Raw genomic sequence first — 26,775 nt, 5'->3', positions numbered from 1 at the left:
TAGTTGTCTTGCATGTGCTTGATGCCGGGAATGCTCACTTGTGCTGGGAATTATCAGCAAATTCAGTTTATGTTTTGTTTTTCTTGTTTTCATATTGTATTGGAAGAACAAGTGCAGCCAATGGTGAACCCTGGGCACCCGCAAAGTTGTATTGGAAGCAGACTCCTTTTTGGTAATCTAACCATAAAGCGGGGGGTGGGGGGTCAGCCTATCTTCTGGCCCCTAGTGTAGTGTACTGGGCAGATTTGTCATCTTGATTTATTTGGCATGCTTATGTGCATTTTCAGATTTCATGATTGATAAGATTTTCCCTGTAAAGTTGCCCTTCCATTTACACATACTCCTTAGAAACGTTGCACCAAATTTGTATTCATCAGTATTGCTCGGCACTTGTATGTCTAAACCGCCCATGTCCTAGGGACATACTCCAAGTAATACATCTGATACACGATACACTGAAGTCAAAACCCCGGTTGTTGTCGGTATAGTCTCCAAGAAATCTATATATATATATATACCTTCATAAGGTCAGAAAAATCTAAACTTACAATTGAGAGATTTGAGAAAGTGACATAACTATTGGGGTATGCACACCCTCCCAAGATATATAACTTTGGAGAACAACAGCTGGTCACCACTCGGACGAAAATCAAAAGATTCACATGTCCGCTAAGTGACTGAATTATATACCTTCATAAGGTCAGAAAAATCTTAACTTATGAATTGAGAGATTTGAGAAAGTGAAGTAGCTGTTGGGAAATCTATGTATGTGAAGATACACCAACTATATGCTCATAAATCTTAAAATCCATGTCATGATGTTATCACGTGTGTACAAACAACCATTAACTTTCACCATTCCCATCTCTCAACCCTCCTTGCTGACATGGCATTTCCATTTTCGTTTCGGTTTCCGTTTCTGTTTGACGGTTTCCCTCAACTATGCTATATATAGTGGCTTTAGGGCTGAAGATTCTCATCTAGTCATAGTCTTGCTTTGTGGACTTGCTCTCAGCCCCGTGGGCAGTCTAGAGGACAAAACGCAAGCATTAGAAGGGCGGCCAGTTTAGCTACATCAGTTCAGTTTAATGCACAGCAGTAGGCGATCATTGAGAGCAAAACACACAGCCCTGTGGGCTGGTTCCTGGAGCCCACATAAGGCAGACCTGTTTGGGACTGACAGGTGGTCTACATGTGTTTTGCAGGTGGTAAGTATTCCCAAAACTCAATTTACAGCTTTATGAGTTCACATGCTAATAATTATTGATGCAGGTTCACACTCACTTATAAGTGGCCGGACAACTTATAAGTGAGTACACATTGAGCAAGACTTATTTAATGCACGTGGCGGCCAAAATCTGGGCACTGGATATTATTTGGACCTCCTTCATGTAGGCGCCCCCTTTCTGGACCAGAAAAGCACACGTGGGCTATTTTCAGCAGGGAAGCCTTGTTATGGGAGAAAACTCCAGTTTGGAGGTAGGCGCCTGCTTTTCCAGGTGCATGGGGGCTAATCGACTGCTTCTCCAAGCTGTTTTACAGCCTTCTATCGCGACAAATACCAAACAGGTGCATGGGAGGTGCTGGCCAACTCCTTCTACATGTTCTCCACTGCTGGCCGGCTGATTTACAGCTTGAACAGAGGCTGGACAGAGGTTAAAAACAGAGAGGAAGAGCTGGTTGTGGGCATCTAGACAGTTTTCCTTCCAACCAGGGGCTTGCAGGCTTGTGTACAACTGTTGGTTGCTTTCTTCTGAGGCTACTGAGGGCTGGTTGACTGCTGAAACAACCTTTGAGGGCTGGTCGACTTGCTCTATGAGCCAGACAGGAAGAAGACGATGTTGAGTTGTCCCGGGCTGATGTGGGAGTGCTATGGGCTGTCCATAGTTGTCCTGCATGTGCTTGATGTCGGGACTGCTCACTTGTGCTAAGAATTGTCAACAAATTCAGTTTATGTGATGTTTTCTTGTTTTCATATTGAATTGGAAGAAACAGGTGCAGCTAGTGGTGAACCCGGGGGGGGGGGGGGGGGGTCAGCCCATCTTCTGGCCCCTAGTGTGGTGTATTGTGCAGATTTGTCATCTTGTTTTATCTGGCATGCTTATGTGTATTTTCAGATTTCATGATTGATTCGATTTTCTGTGTTCAGTTGCCCTTCCGTTTGCATTCGTTTCAGAGCCTGGCTTTCTACACAGTTGTGCCTAATATGATGCTAGATATGGCTGCAAGGAGTCATTATCCGTGAGAGAAGGTTGGGATTCTGAGGTATCCCTCGTCGTATTGTCGCGCCTCAAAAAAGGTTACCTTTGGTTTAAGCGTGGCAGTGAGCGTGTGGAAAGACTTCGTGGCCCTCCTGTCTGTGTAGGGGCACTGTTGCACCCTTGCAGCCTATTCGGTATCATACTTGGGAAACTGGTAGAGAGCGATACCGGGGCACGGAAAATTCTTTTCTTTCCGAAAAGCTGAAAGATACATTATGGCCAGCCAATCAGATCATTATGTGGAGGACTCTCACTCGTCTCCTGTGTAAAAGAGTCCATGATCCTTCACATGCCGCAGAAACCACAAGATACGCAATCCTGCCTCCCAAAGAGTCATCTGCAACCATGAGCTCAACTGCCTCATCAGGAAGCTCCCGTCCAATCTAGTGTCCATGAACCAAATCAATGAACCATTCTGCTTCCGAGTCAAAGAGGCATCACACTGCTCACAAGGATCAACACCTGTTACGGTGCAAAGCCAAGTCCTGGAAACCTGATGAAGACCACACAAGGCCGTCTGAAACCTGTCAACCACCCCCTCTCAATCCGGAACCACAAAGCCTAGAGAATCCACCTCCTTCTGCAAGTAATCAAGTGTCACCTGCCTGGCTTTCCGAGAGGTCCTCGTGGAAAGAACATCCTCATCTACAGGAGTTTCTTTGTCCTGAATACTACGAGACATCAGAGCATAAGTTACCTGTTCAGTTTCCTTTAACTGACAAACACAAGAACCACCAACATCAGTACTGGAAAGTTCCTGCCAACTGCTGCCATCAACGGACAAGCTATCCACCATCTGGTCCCAGAAAGCCTGTACTTGCAGCGTATCCACACTTAAGTGGCCATTACCAGACTGCCACTCATCACAAACCTGAGGACCTCGGTGAGAGAGTGTTGAAAGCTTGTAAACTCCATTATCCACTGCGCCTTCCCAAACCACCTGGCCTGTTGCTTTGTCCCGGAGAGCAACAAAATGCTCATCAAACTCCACCCGTACGCCAGTCTTGCAAACCTGATGCACTAACAACAGATGAAAACCAAGTGACGGAACATACAAAATCTAGGAGGAATGCTTCCCCCCTCTGCCATCGGGAACTATCTCCAACCTGCCCTCACTGTGAACTGGAATAGTGGATGTATCCCCAGTAAGAATGTGACCAGAATACCTGCAAAGATCCTGTAAATCTGAACGGGAAGGAGTCATGTGCCTGGAAGCACCACTGTCTAGAATCCACTTCCGAGTATCCATAGCGGAGAATCCTCCAACCTCCTCCCTGCCTGAAGAAAATGAAACATCGGTGTCCATCACCTCCAGGTGCACAAAAGTCGGAGTCTTCATGATTGTTGCTGAGGAATCTTCACCCTTCTCGGTCTTCCACTTGGGACACTGCCTCCAATAGTGGCCTTTCTCGCCACAATCATTACAGGTCCTCTCTGCCTTTAGTTTCTCGCGGTCAACGACAGACTTCTTCTCAGAAGACTTCTCCGATGAAGCCTTTCCTTTGCCCGTGTTACGGCCTTTCGACCGTTGGCCAGTTAAGGCCTCCGAACCTCCGCCCTGTGGAGGGTTCGTGAATCGTTCCTCCTGGTCCAAGACAATGGGCACAAGCTCCTCCCACGTGATGGTGCTGAGCCTACCACTGGTAATCAAAGACGAGTAATATGCTGAGTACTGAGAGCGCAAATGCGACAGCAACGTTATGGCCATGTCGTCTGACGATATCTCCTTCCCAGCCTGAAGAACTTCTTGCTGAAGAGCTTGCAGCTTATTAATATGCAACCGCATCGTCAACGACTTTGCAGGGCTCATAACCCACATCTGTAATACAAAGAAATCCTCTTCATGGGCGATACCCTGTTGTAAAGAGAAGCCAAATGCTGTCATTACCTCTGATAGCATCATATGCTTTACATGATTGATTACCTGCAGTGTGCAGTTAAGATAAACGAACGGACCCTGGCGTTGACACGATCCCACATCTGTGCCTGTGCCTCCCGGTCCTTTCGGATCGACAGTAACTCCCCTTCCTCTACTTCCGGCCGTGGAACCCCAACAACGATGAAATCAGCGAGGTCGTAAGACTCCAGAACAGATTCCATCATAACCTTCCATATGCCATAGTTGTTCCTGTCCAACTGACGGTCTACTGGGAACGTGGGGAGTGTAGGGATCTTCACATGCCTCTCGGCCATCTCTAACAAATCTGCCACTGCGGGGATGTACTCTGAAAAAGGGTGGGTGGGTGGGAACAAAGAAGAACTTACACCTGCAAGTGGCTGTCCAGCAAATCAGCCCGCCGTCCTCTTGCTTCTCCTCTTCCCAAACAGTCTCGTACAGTCCACCAATCAGCAACACAACAGCCCCCCTCTTGCTCACACAAATCCCAAGAACTATCTAGAGCCTAGGACTCTGATACCATGTCAGAATGCGCAGCGGAGATGATGACTGAACACGAGTAAACGCAATGCAGAAAACAGCAGCACAAGAGAGAGAGAGAGAGAGGCGTGTAACTCTCCTCTATATACACAAAGAAGATCCCAAAGTGATACAATAATGGCAAGGGGCTGTGGGGCCATTTTATGTGGCCCCAAGCACGCAGTCGGCCTGCATCAGGGACAGCCGAGTGGACACCAAAGGAGCCCACGACCTGCACACAGCAGTCGGCCAACATAAAAGGTCCACGACCTGTCCAGACCAGTCGGCCAGCTCCATAATGTGAACACAAGCATACTGATGCAGTCGGCCAGCAACTGGGTCCTCCTGCCATCACAGGGCAGCCTCCCATGCCAAGAAAAAAAGGAAAAAAATGGGGAAAAAATACGGGGAGTGAGGAAAAATGAGAAAACACCTACAAGGGCGGGCACACCCACAACAAAGGCCCTAGTGTCAACATAAAGACAGGAGATGACTTCTAACACAGCAGCCTCGCAGGCTATCCCGTGAAGGGAACTTCGATGATGTTGTGAGAGGGCATGCAGCCCGCACTAGTGATGTGAGAGGGCATGCAAACCGCATCAATGATGTAAGAGGGCATGCAGCCCGAGCAAGTGATGTAAGTGGACATGCAGCCCGAGCAAGTGCTTTGAGGGGGCTTGCAGCCCATGCAATAGATATGAGGAGGCATGTAGCCCAAGGACATGATGTACATCGACATGCAGCTCGTGGGATGATGAGGGGTTTCCAGCCCATTTAAGAGATGCACAAGATCTTCATGCACTGTCGGTGGTGTCTCCACCTTCTAGGTATGTTCTTGCTCCTAAAGTTCCATCCAGAGTGGAAGGTGTTACACGGGAAATCAACCCTAGATCTGGGCACCCTCGCCATCGTAGACATGACGAGGAGAAGGATGTATTAGAGCGTCGGGATGCTCGTCATTGCAAGAAGGTCAAAGAGTTCAAGTCGGGGGACAAGGACGTCAAATTTGAGAGCTATAATGGAAAGCTGAATACTACCAAGGCACTTGCTTTCATACAGCAATTTGAAATAGCCTTTTGCACCAAGGAATTTACCAAGAAATCTATGCTCAAGCATGTGGATATGCATCTTAAAGAGACTACAAGTGATTGGTGGATGGCAAAACTTTTGGATAGGACAGCTCTCCATACTACATGGAGTGCTTTCAAAGAGCAATTTTATGATCATTTCCTTCCTCCTCACTTTCAGAAGGATATACGACAGATGAAAGCTACGAAGATGGATTCCACAACTCTTTTGGGTTTCTTCGTAGCTGGTTTACCCGACTCATACCGTTTATAGGTTAAAAACAATAAATGCAAAACTTTGGACGAGGCGATTCATTCCGCTCGTATCTATGATGATACAATGGTCTCTTCCAAGTCTAAATCCGTTACCGAGCAGGGGAACAAGCACAAAAGGAAGTTCTCCGCACCGATGGCTAGCATGAAAGAAGAGAAGAAGTTTGTAGGCTAGATCACCCACTTTCTTTATAACAGCATCATACGGCCCACAGTATCTGGGAGAGAGCTTCTTGTACTTTCCTAAGGATAAGGAACTTCTTTTTGGTCGTACTCCAAATAAAGGCCATATCTGATTCTTCAAACTCTCTCTCTAATCTCTTTTAATCTGCATACTTCTTTTGCCTATCTTGGGCTGCCTTTATATCTGTACGCATTGATTGCATTTGCTGGTCCATGTCATCAAGCATTCGTCTGGACATCTCGACTCTGATCAATGGGTCAGACTAAGTCAACGGTGTAAGGCAATCTTGCCCATACACGAAAGGAATGGGATTGGCTAACAGAGGATGAAGGCGAATCCGTTTCCTCTTATGTTTCAAAGTTTTAGCCGATTCTTCTCAAAGTCACACCTTTCATGACGATTAGTGAGGACGAGAAAAGAAAGTTTGAGTCAGGTCTGCAACAAATCATTCAAAAGATGCCTTGGCATTATCGTTTGGATCCCAAGATTTTGCACAAAGAAAAGAAAGTTATGTTTACTCATAGGCGCAGGGAAGTTTGTATTGATGCGGGTACTACTGGGAGTACCATACCTGTTGTAAGCCATATATCTATTTCAAAGGCAATAAAGAAATCAGCTTGTTCTTACTGTCACCATTTGGCCACCCGAATGGTTCACTCTTGCTTTCACACTATGTGCATATTGGATTGGTGTCCATGGCTTATCGAATGTGCCTATGCATGTGATTGACACGTGTCATGCTGTATAGTTGGATATGATATTCCGCTGGGACTTGACGTTATCATGCCCGGAATATTTGGAGGACTTGGCTTTCCGCTGGGACTTGAAGTTATCATGCCCGGAATATCTGGAGGACTTGGCTTTCCGCTGGGACTTGTGCCTTTGTGTACATGCCCGGAAACGCCTGGAGAATTGGCTTTCCACTGGGCCTGGTATCGCATATACTTGCCTGGAAATGCCTGGTCTTATATGGTTTCATGAACAGAAATCGCTTATGCCAATGCTGCATTGCATAGCATCTTTATGTGCTTGCCTGCAAATGAAATTACATGCTGTTTTCATGCCTGCATGACCTATGTGTAGTTTCGGACTAGGGGACGCCCGCCCGTGAACCGTGCGTGTGAAACTGTCTGTTGACATGGTTGTCTGGCATGTGAACACGTGGTAAGTATTACCCAATCTAGGCTCAAATAGCCCTTAGGACTTAGCCAATATTTATAAGTGAGTGCGTTCCCACTTCATTAAAGTTTGGGCGCCCAAAAGTCACTTATAAATTATGACCGCTTCCAAGTTCACACTCACTGAAGTCCCGAGGCGGACAAGACTCAATGTCCATGACCTGATCCTCCCTTTTTACTCATAAATGGGCATCTCCCCATGTCCCCTCACCTGATTGGACCCCAATTCACTTACTTATTAAGAGAAAATTCGTGTTTTCTTTTCATGAGGATTTTTGGAGGCTGAAAACTCTGTTTTTCCACCACTTCTCTCCATTTCCAAGCTCTCCATAGCCATACCCAACTTGCTACGGTGTTTTCCAAGCTTCCAAGAGTGTTTCCAAGTGCTAATCACTCTCCTACTCACTCCCAATGACTGAAATTCAGCAAAACAGCTCTCATTTTTGCTGTAATTTCTGGTCTTTTTGCTGAAAACCCTAATTTCAGCCTTCCTTTCTCAAGTTGAACCATAGGGGAAGCTTTTCCAGGGTTCCCTTCATCCTCTTGAAGACTTTTGTCGCGAAGGATTGCGGCAAATCGAAGATATCAACACTTCTAAAGCTTCCAACGCGAAGGCCTTCGCTTGCAACAACTTGAAGACTGGTAAGCTAATTGGACAATGTGTTGTCATTACTTATTCAGTAGAAGGGCAGGACTCCTTGTTTAGCCGCCCTGTGTAGTGTTTCTCTTGTCCTATGTGCTCTTGAAGATGTTGCTACCTTGCTTGGTAGAACATAGAGCCAATGGTAGAGAATATGGGCACTGAAGTCGGGCCGGGTATCAAGGCAGCTCCTTGGTGATCTACATCGACATACCATTGTTTTCTAAATGCTGAATTTCATATGCATTGGCATGGAGGATTTGGAAATGGATGCCCGTGAAGCTATGTATTGAATTTCTCCAATAGTAATACAATTTACTCAAGGGAGGGGTCGGCCGTTCCGGCTCATTGTGTGTCTCTTGTCAATTCAGCAATTTACTTCTTGTATATGAGCAAGTGTCCTTCAAATCTTAGTGTATTTAAGTGTATTGATTAGCATTGTGTTCAACCAAGTCACATTGGTATCAGAGCATACAGTTCTCTTTCACTTCTATCGTGAGAGACGATCACCGTGAACACTAGCTATCGCTACACTTAGAACATTATGGACAGCCATACAATGAATGTTGGAGATGCTAATACAAGAGGCAGGGACAATGAAATGCATGTCTCCAATGCTTTACAAGATGAGCAAACTCATGTGGTGCACAATAGGGAACATGAATATGTGGGACAGCCGTCCCGTGGCAAAGAGAAGATGCAAGAAGAAGAGTCCATAGTCTTGAGGGCTGAACTTACTCGTATGCAGGCTCTTCTCCATGCACAACAACAAGAATTGAATCTCTATCGCCGCGAGGATCCATTGGTACATGATCGTTTGAAGGCCAAGAAAGCTGAATCTTATATGGATCATGCAATGGCAATGATTGCTCAAGAGTTGCACATGCAACCGAGGGATGCAGCACGTGCATACTTGGCTCGTACCGAGGATGCCTATGCAGAAAAGGCAACCATCCCACATGTCTTGGAATCCCCACTGGTGCCCGAACAAGAACTTATGTCTAAGAGGATAAATCTCCATGCTATGGGAGAGGAACAATCAGTGACTTCACGCCATGCAGGAATACCTTATGTAACCCGTGAAGGATACAATGTTTATGGCAGTGGTCAAAAGGTATGTCAAATGCCATTGCCAGCTGAAAATGTACATGCACAACACATGCAACATGGGCTGCAATTTTCTGTTGGTGCAGGTATTCCGCGTATCTCTTATGCCACTCATGCCTTCGAGTGTGCTCGTGAGGGAGAAGTTATGGCTGAAAATGTATCAATGCATGTTGAGGGGCCAGCCATGCCTCATGCTTACAGGGCACATGTATCTATGCCTTGTGCATCACCTTTTGGTCCAAAAATGATGCCAGTTACAGAGGCTGTCCCAATGGACAAACATGGGGGAAAACATGTTGAGATGCACACACATGCATCGAAGTCTAGTGACTTCAAAGCCGGAGACAAATCTATGAAGTTTGACACATATCATGGGGAATATGATGCATCAAAGGCACTTGCTTTTATTGGCCAGTTTGATATTGCTTTTAGTGATGAGGATTTCACTCAGAAATCCATGATCCAGTATGTAAGCATGTTCGTGAAAGGCACTGCTGCCCATTGGTGGCTCATAGAGAAGCTCTCACCGAATCCTGTTAAATCATGGGAAGAGTTCAAGGAGAGGTTCTATGCTCAATTCTTGCCTCCCAATGCATTGAATGCTTTTCCATTTATGCATGTCACCGAGACGGAAAGGAAGAGAAGGCTTCAATCGAGATTGCAACCCGTGTACAAAGTGGGATTACTAATGTATCCTGATCATACCTTCCACCAATTAATCGCAGCCGCCACCGCCATCGAGCAATTGGAACTCAAATTGAGTCGATCCAATAAGACTAAACCCTCATTTCAAGGCAAAGAGAGGGCTGTCCAAAACCTGCAAAATGATGGACAGCCACCTAAAAGGGACCAAAACCAAGCCAAATTAGGTCCAAAAGCTGAAAATAAGTTTGCTAAAAAGCGCCCTTCTAAGCCGGCAAACTTTAGTCTTAGTGCTGAGAAGGAGCAATATATGCGTGAAGACAAATGCTTTACTTGTGGCACGACTGAGCACATGGCAAGAGCATGCCCAAATAAGAAGAACAAAGCTGAAAATGCTAATGTACCGAAGCCTAATGTGCATATGGTTCCGGATGTGCAGGGCAACACTTCACATGATAGCAAAGATAGGGTTGTATGCAAAGCTTGGGGACAACTCAAGAATCAACCCGCTTTGTTTATGTTTGACAATTGTGCAACGGAGAATTTCATATCCACTCGGATGGCAACTGCTTTGGGTATTGAAGTGGAGGACATGGGTCCTCAAATTGAAGCAGGGACTGCCTTTGTTGGTAGAGAAGTGCAGGTCATGCCTATTTTTGGCAAGTTGCGCATACACATTCAAGGCTATGTGGATCATGAGGGGTGTATCACAAGGAACACAAGCTTACTGCAGGCAAAGTTGTGAGGCGTTACCTTGTGAAGTTTCAGAACTATCTTTCCATTGATGCTAAATGGGTAGATGAAGAATTCTTCAAAGATTACCCGCATGTGCTTCAGACATATTTAGATGCATTTCAGGTACGGACAACTGTTTAGAAGCGGGGGGGAATGTCACCATTTGGCCACCCAAATGGTTCACTCTTGCTTTCACACTATGTGCATATTGGATTGGTGTCCATGGTTTATCGAATGTGCCTATGCATGTGATTGGCACGTGTCATGCTGTATAGTTGGATATGATATTCCGCTGGGACTTGACGTTATCATGCCCGGAATATCTGGAGGACTTGGCTTTCCACTGAGACTCGACCTTATCATGCCCGGAATATCTGGAGGACTTGGCTTTCCGCTGGGACTTGTGCCTTTGTGTACATGCCCGGAAACGCCTGGAGGATTGGCTTTCCACTCGGTCTGGTATCGCATATACTTACCTGGAAACGCCTGGTCTTATATGGTTTCATGAACGGAAATTGCTTATGCCAATGCTGCATTGCATAGCATCTTTATGTGCTTGCCTGCAAATGAAATTACATGCTGTTTTCATGCCTGCATGACCTATGTGTAGTTCCGGGCTAGGGGACGCCCGCCCGTGAACCGTGCGTGTGAAACTGTTTGCTGACATGGTTGTGTGGCATGTGAACAGGTGGTAAGTATTACCCAATCTAGGCTCAAATAGCCCTTAGGACTTAGCCAATATTTATAAGTGAGTGCGTTCCCACTTCATTAAAGTTTGGGCGCCCAAAAGTCACTTATAAATTATGACCGCTTCCAAGTTCACACTCACTAAAGTCCCGAGGCGGACAAGACTCAATGTCCAGGACCTGATCCTCCCTTTTTACTCATAAATGGGCATCTCCCCATGTCCCCTCACCTGATTGGACCCCAATTCACTTACTTATTAAGAGAAAATTCGTGTTTTCTCTTCATGAGGATTTTTGGAGGCTGAAAACTCTGTTTTTCCACCATTTCTCTCCATTTCCAAGCTCTCCATAGCCATACCCAACTCGCTAGGGTGTTTTCCAAGCTTCCAAGAGTGTTTCCAAGTGCTAATCACTCTCCTACTCACTCCCAATGACTGAAATTCAGCAAAACAGCTCTCATTTTTGCTGTAATTTCTGGTCTTTTGCTGAAAACCCTAATTTCAGCCTTCCTTTCTCAAGTTAAACCATAGGGGAAGCTTTCCCAGGGTTCCCTTCATCCTCTTGAAGACTTTTGTCGCGAAGGATTGCGGCAAATCGAAGATATCAACACTTCTAAAGCTTCCAACGCGAAGGCTTCCGCTTGCAACAACTTCTATGATGACTGGTAAGCTAATTGGACAATGTGTTGTCATTACTTATTCAGTAGAAGGGCAGGACTCCTTGTTTAGCCGCCCTGTGTAGTGTTTCTCTTGTCCTATGTGCTCTTGAAGATGTTGCTACCTTGCTTGGTAGAACATAGAGCCAATGGTAGAGAATATGGGCACTGAAGTCGGGCCGGGTATCAAGGCAGCTCCTTGGTGATCTACATCGACATACCATTGTTTTCTAAATGCTGAATTTCATATGCATTGGCATGGAGGATTTGGCAATGGATGCCCGTGAAGCTATGTATTGAATTTCTCCAATAGTAATACAATTTACTCAAGGGAGGGGTCGGCCATTCCGGCTCATTGTGTGTCTCTTGTCAATTCAGCAATTTACTTCTTGTATATGAGCAAGTGTCCTTCAAATCTTAGTGTATTTAAGTGTATTGATTAGCATTGTGTTCAACCAAGTCACACTTACTTGGTCTTTGTACGTGATAATGTTGAGCATGATACTGTACCTCCCGTAGATCAAGATAAGATTGATTTCTTAAGTGAATATGCTGATTATTTTGCTGATTCACTACCAGGACAGTTACCCCCAGAGAGGCCAAAGGATCATTGTACTGAAATAATCCCTGGGAGATCTCCTCCTAGCCTTATAGGGTGAATGCTGCCCAACAAGAGGAAATCATGACTCAAATAAATGATTTACTTGAGAAGAAGTTGATAAGGCCAACTTCTTTGTCTTATTGTTCCCCAGTTTTACTTGTGCAAAAAAAGGATGGGACATACAGAATGTGTGTTGATTATAGGACCCTTAACAAGATTACTATCAAGAATAGGTTTTTGATTCCCCGAATCGATGATATTCTTGATAAACTTGAGGGAGCTGCTTGTTTCAGTCGCATTGATCCTAAGAGCGGTTACCATCAGATTCGAGTGCTACCTCAAGATGTGCACAAAACGGCTTTTCAAACATCATTTGGATTATATAAGTATTTGGTTGTGCCATTTGGACTTACGACTGCTCCTGCTACTTTCAATAGAATGATGGACAAAATTTTTAGATCTCACCGCAAGTTCAAAAGAACTTTCTTTGATGACATTATCATTTTTTCAAAGACACGAACCATGGAAAAGCATTGCTATGGATTTCATTATGGATTTGCCAAAATCAACACATGGAAATGATGCTATATGGACTATTATATAGATCGTTTTAGCAAACAGGCACACTTATTCTTGTGAGAAAAACAATCAAGCCAGAGCACATGGCAAAGTTGTTCTTAGCTCAGATTTTCAAACATCATGGCACACCCAAGTCTATTGTGGGAGATAGAGAACCTCGGACTACCAGTTTATTTTGGCGAGCATTGTTTGATAATATGGGCACAAAGTTGAGTTTTTCATCAGCCTATCATCCTCAGACAGATGGTCAGAGTGAAATTGCAAATTGAGCTGTGCTTGACTTGCTCAAGTGTTATGTATCTGAGCAGAAGTCAGATTGGGAAAAGTATTTGCCATTGGTTGAGTTTGCATACAATAACACAATGCATTCTTCAACTAATAAGGCTCCATTTGAGATAGTCTATGGCAAGATGCTCCTTCCACCTATCTTACGAACAAAAGACGAAATCTTTGCAGCAGATGAGTATGTCCGTGATTTGGATACTGCGTTTGCACAGGTTCGGACAGCCATAGAAAGATCTCAAGCTAAGCAGAGAAAGACAGCTGACAACACAGGCGAGAGGAGGTTTTCAAGAAAGGTGATTGAGTATTACTTAACTTTGAGAAAGCACATCTTCGGAACCGGCTAGGTAAGGAAGGCCGGTTTCCTAAGCTTTCAAACAGGTATTACGTGCCATTCCAAATTTTGCAAAAAATAAATGAAGTGGCATATAGATTGGTATTTTCCGATCACTGGAAAATACACAATGCCTTTCATGTCAGTTTACTGAGGCCTTCTGTGGGACCACCTCCTATGGAACCAGTTTTGGAAGATCCACCAAAAGTGGATGAACTTGAGGAGGTATTGCAACCTGACCAGATAGTTTTTCATAAAGACCGCAAGCATGCAAGTGGCAAGCTAGTGCAAAGGTATCTTGTGAAGTTCAAAAACTTATCGGCTATGGATGAACGAGGATTATTTTGCGGATTATCCGGAACTTCTGAAGGCCTACTTGGAAGCTTTTCAGTTGCGGTCAACTGCTTAGGAGCAAGGGGGAATGTCACAAAATTCCTTACAGCTTATATTTTCTAATGTTCATGTGTGGCATGTGGAGCCTGACATGACATACATGTATGGCTTGTGTAGCCTGACATGGTGTGTCTATGTGGCATATGGAGCCTGACATGACAGTACATGTATGGCTGGTGTAGCTTGACATGATAGTACATGTGTGGCTTGTGGGGCCTGACATGATGTATATGTATGGCCCATGGAGCCTGACATGATGAAATTCTCTAGGACTATCTATCTTTCTTTTGTATTTATGTTGAGGGAAGGTTCCGGAAGGATCATGAGCCCTGGACATTTTATTGGATACAGCTGAGCAGATGGGTGTTTCTTCTAGTCTAGCTGCACTCGTGTGCATGACTTTGATTTTATCTTTGGATGACTTGTGAAACCGATCCCGTCAAGTGGGAAAGACTCCGTTGGACACCCACACGCTTAATAGCACAACTTTAAAACCACAAATTTGAAATGGACAACTTTAAAACAACTTGAATTTAAATGAAATGAAATGGAAAGATGGACACCAGCACTGGGGCCGGAACGGGCCGACCCCCCCCCTCAATATATGATATATTTATTGGGAGTATTTAATGAATACAATGCTCCATGGGTTCCAAGAACCAGATAATGTCCATGTACATATGAAAACAGTACCAAACAAATAGGCTCGAATTTCGATGTAGAAGCTCGACGCAGAACGACCACTAGTGTGGTCCAATCGCTACGGTCCTGTGCTTTCACTGGACTCCGCGGAGAGCGCCTCACTGGTGTTCCGAGACCACGCACAAACAGGCGCTCTCGTACTAACGCCTGGCTCTCCCGATCTCAACACCTTTGGACCGAGGTTCGCCAATATAGCTTGGACAACCCGGCACCGAACGGGTGTTGGCCGAGCGGGATGAATCTTTTATCAGATTTAAACATAAAATACTTTATTCAAATCTGAAAATCACTTACTTGTAGATGGTTGATAGAAAACCAATACTTGTGGTATGCTGAAGTCACCCAGGAGATGCGAAATCCCCTTGTAGAATACCAGTGAAGAAGAGATGGCAACTTGCAGCCACCGGCCTATAGAGTATCGTTTGCGGGAGTGCACACACACTCGGTGGACAACCGCCTGCTGAAGCTAGATCGCTGCTTGCAAGAGAAGGACAGCAGCCTGTGAGGTGAAAGTGCAGGTTGTTGGAGAGAACATGCGCAGCCACCAACAGTAGGTGCTGCAGCCGTCAGGTAGTAGTGCACAACCACCTGACTATTAAGGTTCAGTTGCTGTACAGGGGAAATTAGCCGCCTGTTGGAGAAGAAAGAAAGGGCAGTTTGCTGTACAGGGGAAATTAGCCGCCTGTTGGAGAAGAAAGAAAGGGCAGTTTGCTGGTGAAAACACGCAGCCTGCAGGACCAAGGGATTCGCCTGCAGACAGCAGCGTATGCTGTATGGAGATGGCCGCCTGCAGCAATGCTTATGTGTGAAGCGCACCTCAAGTCAACACTAGCCGCCTGTAGAAGAGGAGGCGCAGCCAACAGCAGAGGAAACAGAAGCAGTCGTTGTGCAGGAAGTCAGCCAGCCGCCTGGGAAAAGCAAACGTAGGAGGGGTGTAGGGCAGCCACCAGAGAGTACAGTCGTAGCAGAGGGTACAGCCGTCTACTACAGGATAGAAACAGCCGCCTCAGAGTTGCTTAAGCGATCGCTGGTTCTTGCTCTTCACGAAGATGGTGGAAGCGTATGCTGGTGGTATCCACGATGGAGAAAGCCTTTGTTTATAAAATTAATGTGGAGTAAACTTTGGTGATACCCACGCATGCATGTGGGGGGATTAGTGGGGGTAGGTCACCATGCCCACCCCCACACACTTAAAAGTGGGGCTTCCCACCTTGGCCCCAAAGTGGGTGCCCAAAGGGGGTGCCCACTTTTAAATAAGTGTGAACACCTAACCTTATAAATTAAAGGGTTAGAATATAAAACATTAAAACAACAAGTGCGACATACTTACCACCTGTTCACATGCACCAAAACTCGTCAGAATACAGAGCAGACTTCACGACTCACTGGCAGGCGTCCCCGCTCAGTAAGTAACACGTCAAGCAGGCAAACACACAAATACATGTCATGCGAAAACAGTTTCAAGCATGCAGAATATGTGTGCATGTGCAAATAGTAACATGGACATATCTCCCGTTCATGGAACAAGTACAAAATATCTGTCGGCACAAAACTCGCACGACATAAAACATAAAAACTTGGTCTTCCTATGGAGTGACATCCCATAGGTAAGACACAGTTCCAGGCACGAGTCTCCCTATGGTGTGACAGTCCCATAGGCAAAACACGGCACGAATACTGGCTCTTCCATGGCGTGACAATCCCATGGATCGAACACAGTCCAGGTCATACACGGGTGGCACTGGTCTGGCTCCCGTCCATACGACACCATCCTGCTAACACACGGGTGGCACCAGTCTGGCTCCCGTCCATGTCAGCAAAATACTGGCCTCTTCACACGAGACACCGGCCTGGCCTCAAGTGAACGAGACGCAAAAACTCGAGATGGACCAAATGGTCGGCCAATTGGTGACATCCCCCCGGGCTTCTAAAGAGTTGACCTCAACTTAAAAGCCTCAAGATATGCCTGCAACAATTGCAGATAATCTGCAAAATAATCCTCATTTACCCACTTGGCATCAATAGGCAAATAATTCTTAAACTTCACAAGGTATCTCCTGGAAAGCTTTCCTACAGGTAGCTTTCTCTCCTTGTGAAAAACAATCTGTTCTGGCTGGAGGATCTCCTCAAGCTCTTCAATTTCTGGCGGATCTTCTGTGACAGGCTCATCAGGATCTGGCCCCACATATTTCCGAAATAGACTCACGTGAAAAGCATTGTGAATCTTCCAATGACTAGGTAAAGCAAGCCTGTAGGACACTTCATTGATCTTGTGAATCACCTTGAAGGGTCCATAATAGCGAGGAGAAAGCTTAGGATATGATCCTTCTCGTCCTGGCCTCTTCCGAAGCCTAGCCTTCTCAAATTTCAGCAATACCCAATCACCTTCTTTGACTTCCATGTCCCTTCTATGCTTGTCAGCAGCCATTTTATGCTTATCCTGAGATCTTGCAATGGCTGTCCGCACCTGACCAAAGGCAACATCCAAGTCACGAACATATTCATCAGCTGCAAAAATCTCATCCTTGGTACGAAGGATGGGTGGCAAGACCACTCTGCCATAAATAATCTCAAACGGAGCCTTTCCTGTGGAAGCATGGATTGTATTGTTGTAGGCAAACTCAACAAGTGGAAGATACTTCTCCCATGCACTGTTTTGATCTGCCACATAACACTTCAACAAATCCAACACGGCTGAATTTGCAGCTTCACTTTGGCCATCCGTTTGGGGATGATAAGCTGATGAAAACTCAAGCTTAGTACCCATATTATCAAACAAAGCCCTCCAAAATAGGCTTGTAGTCCTGGGATCTCTATCCCCAACAATGGATCTAGGCATACCATGATGCTTGAAAATATTAGCAAGAAAAAGCTTTACCATATGATCAGCTTTAATGGTTTTCTTGACGGGCAAGAAGTGAGCTTGCTTGCTAAACCTGTCCACAATAGTCCAAATAGCATCATTCCCATGCTGGGATCTAGGCAAATCCATAATAAAATCCATCGTGATACTTTCCCAAGGTTGCGAGGGAATAGGCAATGGCTGAAGCAAACCTGGAGGTTTTTGCCTATCAAATTTCACCTTTTGGCAAGTAATACATGCACGCACATAACCCTCAATGTCTTTACGCATGCTCGGCCAAAAGAAGTACCTCTGAATCATGCGAGTAGTAGGCATAATACCTCTATGACCAGCATATGGTGGAGCGTGACATTCGTCCATAACCTTTGGATGCAAATCCTTCACCACACATAGGCAATTATCCTTCATAAGATAACCCTCGTTAATAACATAAGAGGCATGTGAATGACCAGCCATCAAATCAGTCCATATATGGCAAAAATCAGCATCCAAATGATACAAATCTCTCATAGCAGATAAATCTCCATGAGAGACCACTGAGACTGCAGCAACATAAGGCCTCCTAGATAGTGCATCGGCCACGACATTTTTCTTTCCTGGAGTATGCACAATCTGAAAATGAAACATGGAAAGAAAATTTGCCATTCTCATCTGCTTCTCTGAAAGCTTGGTTTGAGATAGAAAGTATCTCAAGCTTTGATGATCTGTCTTGACTACAAATTCAGCCCCAAGAAGGTAGTGTTTCCAAATCTTTAAGGCGCGAATTACAGCCAAGAGCTCTTTCTCATAGATATCCATATGAAGCTCAGCATCATGCAAACGACGGCTCTCGTATGCAACTGCATGCCCTTCTTGATTTAGGACAGCTCCTATGCAATCACCACAAGCATCACATTCAACCACGAATGACTTGTGCAAGTCAGGAACAATCAATACTGGACCACATATGATCGCATGCTTGAGCTGCAAGAAAGCATCCTGTTCCTTTGAAGTCCATTTGAAAGCAGTTTTCTTCTTCGTGAGATCATGTAGAGGAGTGGCAATCATAGCAAAATGTCTTATGAAACGCCTGTAATACGAACATAATCCCAGAAAACTACGTACTTGATGTACGTTTTGCAATTCGGGCCAATTCCGAATAGTCTCGATCTTTGCAGGATCCATTGTAACTCCATCTTTGGATACAATATGACCCAAATAATGAATCTCTGAAAGGAAAAACTCACTTTTCTTGGCATTGACGAAAAGTTTATGCTTCCGCAACTCTTCGAATACTGTGACCAAATGAGTTCTGTGTTCCTGCTCATTCTTGGAGAAAACCAAGATATCATCAAAGAAGACTCCTGTAAACTTGCGATGGGGTCGGAATATCCTATCCATCATACGATTAAAAGTAGCAGGAGCATTGGTGAGACCAAAAGGCATTACCAAGAATTCATATAATCCGAAGGCTGTCCTGAATGCAGTCTTATGGACATCTTGTGGCACCACGCGTATCTGGTGATAACCACTCTTCAAATCAAGTCTGCTAAAGCAAGCTGAGCCATCAAGCTTATCCAAGATATCATCAATACGTGGAATTGGGAATCTGTTCTTGATGGTAAGCTTGTTCAAAGCTCTATAGTCCACACACATACGGAATGATCCGTCCTTCTTTTGAACAAGAAGCACAGGAGAGCAGTAAGGTGAGGAACTGGGCTGAGCCAAACCTTTCTCTAAAAGCTCGTTTACCTGCTTCATGATTTCTTCTTGTTGTGCGGCACTCACTCGGTATGCGGGTTTGTTAGGTGGAGAACTACCTGGCACAAGATCTATGCGGTGATCTTCGGGCCTTTGGGGAGGTAATTCACCTGGCAACGAGTCAGCAAAACAGTCTTTGAATGCATTAAGAAAATTCAGCCTATCATTAGACATAGCATCCACATTTTGATGATTTGGCACAAGACTATCACGCACAAAAACCAAGTACGCTGAAAGACTCTTTTTCATTGCTTTATTAATTTGGATGTGTGATACAACTGGAATGGAATCCCCTTCTTTGCCAGCATCAATAATGTGCATGCGGCCTTTATGCATAAAAGAAATCATATTGGACTTGTAGTCTTTGCGGGGCTCAAGCCTATGGTGCCACGGCTTGCCCAACAATACATCACATCCATTCAGTGGAGCAACTAGAAAATGCTCATTATCAAGGTAGCCCTGGATATGGATACGCAACTTCCCAATCAAAGGGGTAACCTGCACCTCTTTACCAATAAATGCAGCTTCGGCTTCAATCTGAGGTCCCATGTTTTCAACCTCAATACCCAATGCAGCTGCCATTTGCATAGAGATGAAATTGTCAGTTGCACAGTCATCAAACATGAAGAGTGCGGGCTGATCCTTGATTTGCCCCCAAGCCTTGCAAACCATACGCTCTTTTGCATCATGACCTGTATTACCTTGCACATCAGGAACTAGGAACTGCATGAACATTAGCTTTGGTGTGCTTGTCCTCGTGCTTTGATTTGCGATCTGGGCATTGCCGAAACATGTGGTCTTTGCTACCACAAGAAAAGCATTTTCCATCCTTGGCATATTGCTCTCTTTGCTCCGGGGTTAATCCAAATTTGTTCTTCCTTGGGCCCTGTTCTTTTGATGTGTTATTTTCAGCTTTACCACCCTTGTAAGGCTCCCGGAAGTTCTTCTTAGATGGCTGTCCGCCCTTTTGCTGATTTGGGGCAGCCTTGTCCTTCCCCTTCGAACCTCCTTGATCCTGCTTGATCTTGAGTACCAATTGCTCCGTAGCAAGAGCAGAAGCTGTGAGTTGTTGCAACGTATGTTTCGGGTGCAATTCAATGCCCGAACGGTATGCTGGTTGCAGTCCAGAACGAAACTTCCTCTTTCTTTCATCCTCAGTGATTAGCATGAAGGGAGTCACTTCCAGCAACACTTTCCAGAATTTGTTAACATACTGTTGCACACTCTCATTATCTTTTTGTTCCAGCCTGTCCCACTTTTGAGTGAGAGTTTGCTCTGCATTGGGTGGCAAGAACTGAGCATAAAATCTATCTTTGAATTCCTTCCAAGTAGAAATGGGATCCTTGGTGATCTTTTCAGTGATCCACCAATGGGCAGCAGTCCCTTTCAAAAACATGCTAGCATGGCGCACCTTTGACTTTTCTGTAAAGTCCTCATCGCTAAAAGCAATGTCGAACTGTGCCACAAACGCTAACACCTTAGAAGCATCATGTTCACCATGAAAGACATCAAATTTGACAGATTTATCACCTGCTTTGAATTCGTTGAGCTTCCTGGCATGAGGCTCATGATCTTCTCTTTTTCTTTTTCCCTTATCCAACGGGGTAGCCCTATCTGCATGGGCTCCATGGGCCGTCATAGAAGCTTCATGGGGCACGGTGGCATGTGCTCCACGAACTCGAAACTCAGATGCATGTGACTTACCTGCATATGGCATGGTCTCTCCATGAAACAACTCAGAAGGCAAAATTTTTCTGGAAGTAGACCTGTCCCCATGAGATACATGTCTTGCATGCATGTGACTTTGATGCCCTCCATGAGCACTGGCATACATATATCTGTCAGGCTTAGTGCCTTGTGGAGAGGATGCATGACGAGAGGTGACTGTCACCTCTTCCTTTTGCATAAAAGATTTCAGCCTTTGAGATGCGGGATCTCCATGCTTCAAACGAGGTGGATTTCTGAATTTCAGCTCTCCGTCATCCCCCTCTTTGATATCACCTTTGCGAAGGAGATAGGCAAAGTGCCAACTCCCTTGGTTTCTTGCCCACTTCACGAGCCATTGATTCAAAAGTTACATCAACCATAGCATCAGCCTTCCTGGCTTCAATAGCACTTTGCAAATGTGGATCTTCATGCAAGAACTTTAACTCTTGCTCTTGAGCCTGCAAAAGTTTTCTCATATGTTCCATTTCAGCCCTCATAGCATCAGGCTCTTGTTCAAGCATAACTGTCTTTCCTGGAGACAGTTGACCCTTGGATTCACTATCCATAACCCTTTCAAGGGACTTGTGCCTACCACGCAGGGCATCAGACCCACGAGAGATGGACCCCTCGAATTTGGCACTTCCAAAGGGTTGCCTTGGCTGTCCATTGTGTTTTAAGTTTGCTAAAAGCGGGATGTCCAGTACACAGGTTCGTTTCCCCACTAGGAAGAGGGAAACAACCGTGCTCTGATACCAATGAAACCGATCCCGTCAAGTGGGAAAGACTCCGTTGGACACCCACACGCTTAATAGCACAACTTTAAAACCACAAATTTGAAATGGACAACTTTAAAACAACTTGAATTTAAATGAAATGAAATGGAAAGATGGACACCAGCACTGGGGCCGGAACGGGCCGACCCCCCCTCAATATATGATATATTTATTGGGAGTATTTAATGAATACAATGCTCCATGGGTTCCAAGAACCAGATAATGTCCATGTACATATGAAAACAGTACCAAACAAATAGGCTCGAATTTCGATGTAGAAGCTCGACGCAGAACGACCACTAGTGTGGTCCAATCGCTACGGTCCTGTGCTTTCACTGGACTCCGCGGAGAGCGCCTCACTGGTGTTCCGAGACCACGCACAAACAGGCGCTCTCGTACTAACGCCTGGCTCTCCCGATCTCAACACCTTTGGACCGAGGTTCGCCAATATAGCTTGGACAACCCGGCACCGAACGGGTGTTGGCCGAGCGGGATGAATCTTTTATCAGATTTAAACATAAAATACTTTATTCAAATCTGAAAATCACTTACTTGTAGATGGTTGATAGAAAACCAATACTTGTGGTATGCTGAAGTCACCCAGGAGATGCGAAATCCCCTTGTAGAATACCAGTGAAGAAGAGATGGCAACTTGCAGCCACCGGCCTATAGAGTATCGTTTGCGGGAGTGCACACACACTCGGTGGACAACCGCCTGCTGAAGCTAGATCGCTGCTTGCAAGAGAAGGACAGCAGCCTGTGAGGTGAAAGTGCAGGTTGTTGGAGAGAACATGCGCAGCCACCAACAGTAGGTGCTGCAGCCGTCAGGTAGTAGTGCACAACCACCTGACTATTAAGGTTCAGTTGCTGTACAGGGGAAATTAGCCGCCTGTTGGAGAAGAAAGAAAGGGCAGTTTGCTGTACATGGGAAATTAGCCGCCTGTTGGAGAAGAAAGAAAGGGCAGTTTGCTGGTGAAAACACGCAGCCTGCAGGACCAAGGGATTCGCCTGCAGACAGCAGCGTATGCTGTATGGAGATGGCCGCCTGCAGCAATGCTTATGTGTGAAGCGCACCTCAAGTCAACACTAGCCGCCTGTAGAAGAGGAGGCGCAGCCAACAGCAGAGGAAACGGAAGCAGTCGTTGTGCAGGAAGTCAGCCAGCCGCCTGGGAAAAGCAAACGTAGGAGGGGTGTAGGGCAGCCACCAGAGAGTACAGTCGTAGCAGAGGGTACAGCCGTCTACAGGATAGAAACAGCCGCCTCAGAGTTGCTTAAGCGATCGCTGGTTCTTGCTCTTCACGAAGATGGTGGAAGCGTATGCTGGTGGTATCCACGATGGAGAAAGCCTTTGTTTATAAAATTAATGTGGAGTAAACTTTGGTGATACCCACGCATGCATGTGGGGGGATTAGTGGGGGTAGGTCACCATGCCCACCCCCACACTCACTTAAAAGTGGGGCTTCCCACCTTGGCCCCAAAGTGGGTGCCCAAAGGGGGTGCCCACTTTTAAATAAGTGTGAACACCTAACCTTATAAATTAAAGGGTTAGAATATAAAACATTAAAACAACAAGTGCAACATACTTACCACCTGTTCACATGCACCAAAACTCGTCAGAATACAGAGCAGACTTCACGACTCACTGGCAGGCGTCCCCGCTCAGTAAGTAACACGTCAAGCAGGCAAACACACAAATACATGTCATGCGAAAACAGTTTCAAGCATGCAGAATATGTGTGCATGTGCAAATAGTAACATGGACATATCTCCCGTTCATGGAACAAGTACAAAATATCTGTCGGCACAAAACTCGCACGACATAAAACATAAAAACCTGGTCTTCCTATGGAGTGACAGTCCCATAGGTAAGACACAGTTCCAGGCACGAGTCTCCCTATGGTGTGACAGTCCCATAGGCAAAACACGGCACGAATACTGGCTCTTCCATGGCGTGACAATCCCATGGATCGAACACAGTCCAGGTCATACACGGGTGGCACTGGTCTGGCTCCCGTCCATACGACACCATCCTGCTAACACACGGGTGGCACCAGTCTGGCTCCCGTCCATGTCAGCAAAATACTGGCCTCTTCACACGAGACACCGGCCTGGCCTCAAGTGAACGAGACGCAAAAACTCGAGATGGACCAAATGGTCGGCCAATTGGTGACAACTTGTCTTGTTTGCCTGGACAATGCCTGAGATTTCTACCTGTGTTGTCCATGGGGCCGGGGACTCCTAGGCACCCTATGGACGTGTATGTGCACACCTATTTGGGACTAACAGGTAGTCTACATGTGTTTTGCAGATGGTAAGTATTCCCAAAAACTCAATTTACAGCTTTGTGAGTTCACATGCTAATAATCATTGATGTAGGTTCACACACTTGTAAGTGGCCGGATAACTTATAAGTGAGTACACATTGAGCAGGACTTATTTAATACACGTGGCGGCCAAAAACTGGGCACTGGACATTATTTGGACCTCCTTCATGTAGGCACCCCCTTTCTGGACCAAAAAAGCACACGTGTGGGCTATTTTCAGAGGGAAGCCCTATTATGGGAGAAAATTCCAGTTTGGAGGTAGGCACCTACTTTTCCAGGTGCATGGGGGCTGGTCGATTGCTTCTCCAAGCTATTTTACTTCCTTCTATCGCGACAAATACCTAACAGGTGCATGGGAGGTGCTAGCCGACTCCTTCTGCATGTTCTCCACTGCTGGCCAGCTGATTTACAGCTTGAACAGAGGCTGGACAGAGGTTAAAAACAAAGAGGAAGAACTGGTCGTGGGCATCTAGACAGTTTTCCTTCCAACCGGGGGCTTGCAGGCTTGTGTACAACTGCTGGTCGCTTTCTTCTGTGGCTACTGAGGGCTGGTTGACTACTGAAAACAACCTTTAAGGGCTGGTCGACTTGCTCTATGAGCCAGACAGGAAGAAGACGATGATGTTGAGTTGTCCCGGGTTGATGTGGGAGAGCTATGGGCTGTCCATCGTTGTCCTGCATGTGCTTGATGCCAGGAATCTCACTTGTGCTGAGAATTGTCAGTAAATTCAGTTGATGTGATGTTTTCTTGTTTTCATATTGTATTGGAAGAAACAGGTGCAGCTAGTGGTGAACCCTGGGTACCCGCAAAGTTGTATTGGAAGCAGACTCCTTTTTGGTAATCTAACCATAAAAGGGGGGGGGAGGGAGGGTGGGTGCGTCAGCCCATGTTCTGGGCCCTAGCGTGGTGTACTGTGCAGATTTGTCATCTTGTTTTATCTGGCATGCTTATGTGTATTTTCAGATTTCATGATTGATTAGATTTTCCGTGTTCGGTTGCCCTTCCGTTTACACTTACCTTCACAAGCAGGATTTTGTGCAAGATTATACAACTTATTTGAAGGTGCACCACAGTGGCAATGACACAATTTCACTTAGGACGGCGCTCACGATCTTTTCATTGACAACTAGGTACGACATTATTTTCACAAGTGCAAGCTTAGTAATGTAGCCTTTCCCAACTTGCCAACCAATGCTTTCAACATTGTTGTCAACGGGGTTGGAAAAAGGTTGGTTGACATGTTTACGTCTCAAAGGAGGTGGCAACGGCTTCTCCCAGGCAAAAATGTGAGAATGGAGCCAACACCAAGTTTTGACAACTATGGCATGTTACAACCCTTGACCTCCCTTATACAGGGATTTGATGGCAAGTTGTATGTTTTCAGACCCAAAAAATCATCAAAAAGGTCCCTAAACATGTTCACAGTGTGCCCAATATGTTTCATTCATTGATGCACAACCCCGGCACTTCCGGGTACCTATTGGGGTGTCAAAATTACCCCAAATTGGACCACACTCGCCCTCGGATTTTGCCTAAAATGCGGCTGCATGTGATCCATTACCAGCTGAGGTGCCAGATTTGTATAGATGTCACATCACATCAACATAGTTGCTAGTTGCATGAAAACGCCGTATCAACATATTCTATATTGAAGACAAACGTCTACAGCACGTGTTTATGCATATTGATGATGTGAAGTGATGACATGGCATTTTAATTGCATATCAGAGCTTCTGGTAATCGCCTTCGAGAGACCATGACAGAAGGGTGGGTGGATGTTCTTCCCAAGACCCAAATTGCACATTTTCTTGGTTCACTGCAGTAATTTAGATCCTAAAAGCAGGCTCGTCTTGCTCCATTTCAATGATCTGGGTTCAGCATGCATATGTCCCTGAATTTGGGTCCTACATAGTGCACAATATAGGCAAACCGTATCCCAGGTAGATACTGTAATGTGCACAAAATAAAAGAAAAAAAAATGAAAAAATACCTCAAGACAAGGATGCTGATAGGCTCACAGCTTAGGATGGGCGATGAATCGCCATCTGCTATCCGTTGGATGAGGGGATGGATGTCATCATAATCGACGGTGGGGATACGCAATCTGAAGGCATGGGCATCGGAGAGCCCATCAAGGCCGTGGTCGACAAGATAGTGGCAGGAAGCATTGCGGGAGAGGATGGAGGAGAGGAGGTAGGTCTGCAGAGAAGGGGCAAGGCGAGCTGACTGTTCGAACTCGGCGATAAGATCCACATCCAGGTCTGGAACTCTCTGGCTTCCGCTCACGGCCCCGTTGTCCTGCTCCGCCATTGCCACTTTCTCGAAACCTTTCTTCTCCTCTTATATACACAGCTAAATTTTTTCCCATCTCCTCCTATAGATCTTTAATCTTTAATATTATAAATAAGTAGTCTCATTAGTTAAAGTTTAAAAGAATTGGTTCCCTCTCTACAGCCATCTCTCTCTCTCTCACACACACACACACCTAGGCCTGCCCCCCCCTCTCTCTCTCTCTCTCCCTCTCTCCCTCTCTCACACACACACATGCACATGCACATGACCCTCTCCCTTTCTCTCTCATGCACACACATACGCTGTCAAATGTTGAAACTCTCTCTCTCTCTCTCTCTCT

The 26,775-nt window shown here is 45.6% G+C and overlaps 1 protein-coding gene across 1 annotated transcript in view; it reads right to left on the bottom strand.

Moving 5' to 3' along the window:
- Nucleotides 1–26,550, bottom strand: part of LOC147619460 (jasmonoyl--L-amino acid synthetase JAR4-like) — a 35,516-nt gene extending 8,966 nt beyond the window's left edge. Inside the window, exon 1 of the mRNA XM_086773130.1 lies at nt 26,134–26,550. Coding sequence (XP_086629256.1) covers nt 26,134–26,453 — 320 coding nt within the window. The 5' untranslated portion in view covers nt 26,454–26,550. The remainder of the gene's footprint in view (nt 1–26,133) is intronic.
- Between the last annotated feature and the right edge of the window lie 225 nt (nt 26,551–26,775).

This window comes from Cibotium barometz, chromosome 33 (genome assembly GCF_041138505.1).
Source record: "Cibotium barometz isolate CiBa-2024 chromosome 33, ASM4113850v1, whole genome shotgun sequence".
Lineage (NCBI taxonomy): Eukaryota > Viridiplantae > Streptophyta > Polypodiopsida > Cyatheales > Cibotiaceae > Cibotium > Cibotium barometz.
This window is presented reverse-complemented; position numbering and strand designations above follow the sequence as displayed.